Source organism: Leucopleurus acutus, assembly GCF_964270905.1.
Source record: "Leucopleurus acutus genome assembly, chromosome: 21".
Classification (NCBI taxonomy): Eukaryota; Metazoa; Chordata; class Mammalia; order Artiodactyla; family Delphinidae; genus Leucopleurus; species Leucopleurus acutus.
The window spans coordinates 29,710,892-29,715,229 of NC_139163.1; the positions used below are offsets into that span (position 1 = coordinate 29,710,892).

The window sequence follows — 4,338 nt, forward strand, 5'->3', positions numbered from 1 at the left end:
ATTTTCTACCCTTGCAATAGTTAAAAACACTTCAATCCTGATATCTGTATAATTGATTTTTTTCTTTTTCCTTTGGCTGCATTGGGTCTTCCTTGCTGCCTGGTGGCTTTCTATGGTTGCTGCGAGCCGGGGCTACTCTTTGTTGCAGTGTGTGGGCTTCTCATTGCAGTGGTTTCTCTTGTTGCGGAGCATGGGTTCTAGGTGCGCAGGCTTCAGTAGTTGTGGCACGCGGGCTCAGTAGTTGTGGTGCACGGTCTTAGCTATTCCACGGCATGTGGGATCTTCCCGGACCAGGGCTCGAACCCGTGTCCCCTGCACTGGCAGGCGGATTCTTAACCACTGCACCACCAGGGAAGCCCTGATGTGTCTTTAAAGTACTGAATTGTTTACTTACTCCTTCTGTCTAGGTCCCTATGTTGACTTGTTGAGACAAACACAAATATGGCCTTCTACAGTTATAAAACAGTCTTAGCTATTGCCCGAGCAAGGTAAGCCTTGGAATTCCACCCCCCAATATTTATATAAACTTTATTTTTCTAGTTGGAAAAGATACATGTAAAAGGATAGGTTTAGTACAAAATTAAAGCTTTGTTGGTTTTAATTGTGTTGGTTTTTAGGAAGCTGACATTTTAATGTATTTAAACTTACCCCAGATTTTCTATATGCTTTAGAACTCAGGCTGAGTAATTTTGTAGAAGTGTGGGAACAGGTAAGATACAAGATGTAATGGCTTTAGAGTGACACCTCTGTAATGAGGCCCTTAGATGTAAAAAGGAGTAAAACGGCTGGTAAACAAGCCAATTCTAGGGTATATACCTGCCCCAGTAAGGTCTGTTATCACTTATTTGTTCCAAAGAATATTCACTGAGAACTTACTGCATGCCAGATATGTTGTATATTTTCCCCTTTGGCCATTCAAAACGTGCTATACTTGGCATGCTTCAAAAATAGTCTGAAAGAATGGAAAAAGCTATCTCTTTGCCCAAAGAAGTCTCTTTGCCAGAAGTTGTCTTTGCCTAGATGGGTCTTATTTTTACTTTCAAACAATCTGATGTGTCAGTTTAGCTGAAGATTGTGAGTTGTCACAAAACTAGATTGTAGAGATCCCTGGCTGGGGAGCCCAATTCCTTTTTTTTCTTTTTAATTTAATTTATTTATTTATGCAGCAGGTTCTTATTAGTTATCTATTTTATACATGTTAGTGTACATATGTCAATCCCAATCTCCCAATTCATCCCACCACCACCCACCCCCCCGCCACTTTCCCCCCTTGGTGTCCATACATTTGTTCTCTACATCTGTGTCTCTATTTCTGCTCCGCAGACCGGTTCATCTGTATGCGGAGCCCAATTCTAACTCTTATTCCTAACATTCTTTAGGAATCTTAGGTGAAGGGCATTTCAGTAGTAAGTCCCTCTCATTTGAAGGAGTCCCTAGGCACTGCATAGACAAAGCAGTATTGTGTGATTGGTTTATCCCCACAGGGACCATGAAATGTCTCATTCAAACAATATATATATCATCAGTAGACTAGCTAAAGACACAAGTGTTCCACCTGTTTTATGATAATAGAGACAAAACTTTCAAACATAACCCAGGGTAAAAGAGTGTTTGCTTTTTAAATCAATAGTCACAGAGTTTCTAACTTGTAATACGGCAATCATTCTTAGGAATTAACTTATTAATATTTCTCTTAGAGTATATCATTCACCCATAAAGCATACTATCCTTCAACTGGGCTCAACAGTTATATTTCATTCATTCATTAACATAATCTACTTTTAAAATGCAGGCTTCAAAACGATTGTTCTATTTTTACCAAATAAAATATCTATTTCTTTAATTTTTTGTCTTGTAATAGTATGTGCTCAACTCAGAGGATGTTGTTCTTTATTCCAGATTCCCTAGCCATTGTGTCCATCCCACCAGCTCTTCTCATTCCCCATCATTTGCATTTCTTCACTTACCAGATTCCCATTTAAATAAAACATATATGAAGAACTATGGCAGCAAGAAGTACTCCTATTCTACTCAGACAGGCCATAAAGTACTTCACTTAAGGACTAGAGTAATACAAAAGCTGCACACATCTGCTTACTGGCTGCAGGAGGTCCCGGGTAAACCTCAGCTGGAGCAAATCACAAAGAAGCCACAGGTGCCAAGCCCTCAGCCAACAGAAGAAACTGGAGTGAAGATTAAGGAAGAAAAGCGATCTTATAGGCAGATAATTATGGATGAACTTAAATATTATCACAATGGATTCTATTTGCTTTGGATTGACACCAAAGTTGCTGCCAGAATGGTTTGGAGGCTGTTGCACGGACAGGTGCTGACCAGACGAGAGGGACGAAGGGTAGGGCAAGAGTCATATTTGCGAAAGAAAATGGAAAGTTAAAATGAACTATTTGGAACCAACTTTTTTTTTTTTTTTTTTTTTGCTGTACGCGGGGCTCTCACTGTTGTGGCCTCTCCTGTTGCGGAGCACAGGCTCCGGATGCGCTGGGTCAGCGGCCATGGCTCACGGGCCCAGTCGCTCTGCGTCATGTGGGATCTTCCCGGACCAGGGCACGAACCTGCATCCCCTGCATTGGCAGGCGGACCCCCAACCACTGCGCCACCAGGGAAGCCCTGGAACCAACTTTTAAGTTCCACTTCAAGTTCATCTTAAAAATCCCAGAGTAGGAATAGTAACTCATGGTGAGAATCAGAATTTCTTACTTGTCTGCAACTGACTTGCTGTACAACTTTAGGCAGCGTTCCTAAAATTTGTGTATATTTGTCCATGGAATGGTTATAATTGTGTTTTCTAATTTCTCCAAGGGGTTGAGAGGCTTCAAGTTTGATCTGTGCATCTGGAGTAGAAACTGCTGTTAATATATTAAGTATACGCATTTGAAAAAGCAATTTTAACAGATACCATGTTATTAAAGTACAGACCCCTAACTTAGATAAAAGCTCAGAGACACCAATAACATGTTTTGATTGTCATAGATTTCATTGAAGATATCCCATAAATATTACTTCAGAGCTATGGTACAGAGGAAAATCCGGCCTTTCCATTTTATAAACAGCTGCAGAAAATCTGTCTTGGTTTTTTTTTAACACTTTAAGAACCAAGGCAGGCTTTTGTTTTTGTTTTTGGCGTGTCCTAAAATAATGACTATTTGCATATGCATTTGATTCTTTAGCTGTTGAGAACGTGTGCTGATTTATTCCGCCTGGTTCCATTTATGGCGTTCATCATTGTTCCCTTCATGGAATCCTTATTGCCAGAGTTTCTGAAACTCTTCCCAGAGATGTTGCCATCATCTTTGAAAGTGAATCCAAAAAGGTATGTAGGATTTTAAACTTTTTAAAAAATTAATAGATTTTGTTTTTTAGAGCAGTTTTTAGGTTTACAGAAAAATTGAGCAGAAAGTACAGAGGGTCCCCACATATCTCCCTCCCCCTGTTATTTCCCCCATTATTAGCATCTTGCATTCGTGTGGTACACTTGGTACAATCGAAGGACCAGTATCTATACATCAGTATTAATTAAATCTCATACTTTACATTAGGGTCCACTCTTTGTGTTGTATAGTTCGATGGGTTTTGAAAAAAAAATAATGTCATGTATCCGCTATCACACAGAATAGTTTCCCTGCCCTAAAAATCCCCTGTGCTCCACCTTTTAGTCCCTCTTCCCTCTTCCCCTAACCCGGGGCAATCACTGATCTTTCTACTCTATAGTTCTGCTTTTTCCAAAATGTCATGTAGTTGGAATCATACAGTGTGTAACTTTCTCAGACTGCCTTCTTTCACTTAGAAGATGCATTTAAGGTTCCTCCATGTCTTTTCCTGGCTCATTTCTTTCTATCAATGCATAATATTCCATCGTACGGATGTACCACCATTTATCCATTCATCTATTTGAAAGACATCTTAGTTGCTTCCAGTTTTTGGCAATTATCAATAAAGCTGTTGTAAGTACTCATGTGCAGGTTTTTGTGTGGACACAGGCTCTCAGTTCATCTGGGTAAATACCTAGGAGAGCAAATTGTTGGATTGTATGGTAAGGCTATGTTTAGTTTCAAGAGAAATAGACAAACTGTCTTCTAAGGTAGCTGTACCGTTTTGCATTCCCACCAGCAAGCAATGAAAGTTCCTGTGGCTTCATCAGCATTTAGTGCTGTCGGTGCTTTGACTACTATTAGCTATTCTAATTGGTGTGTAGTGGTATCTCATTGCTATTTTAATTTGCAATTCTCTAATAACACATGACATTGAGCATCTTTTCACATGCTTATTTGCCATCTGTGTGTCTTCTTTGGGGAGGTGCCTGTTCAAATCTTTTGCCCG

At 39.9% G+C, this 4,338-nt stretch overlaps 1 protein-coding gene across 1 annotated transcript; it reads left to right on the plus strand.

The window, feature by feature from the left end:
• Window positions 1-441: 441 nt before the first annotated feature.
• On the plus strand, window positions 442-2,692 carry LETM2 (leucine zipper and EF-hand containing transmembrane protein 2; the record flags this gene model as incomplete). The annotated part of the gene is made up of 2 exons (XM_082863855.1): window positions 442-488; window positions 1,900-2,692. The coding sequence occupies 2 exons, from the start codon at window positions 442-444 to the stop codon at window positions 2,393-2,395; spliced, it is 543 nt and encodes a 180-aa protein (XP_082719981.1). The 3' UTR covers window positions 2,396-2,692.
• Between the last annotated feature and the right edge of the window lie 1,646 nt (window positions 2,693-4,338).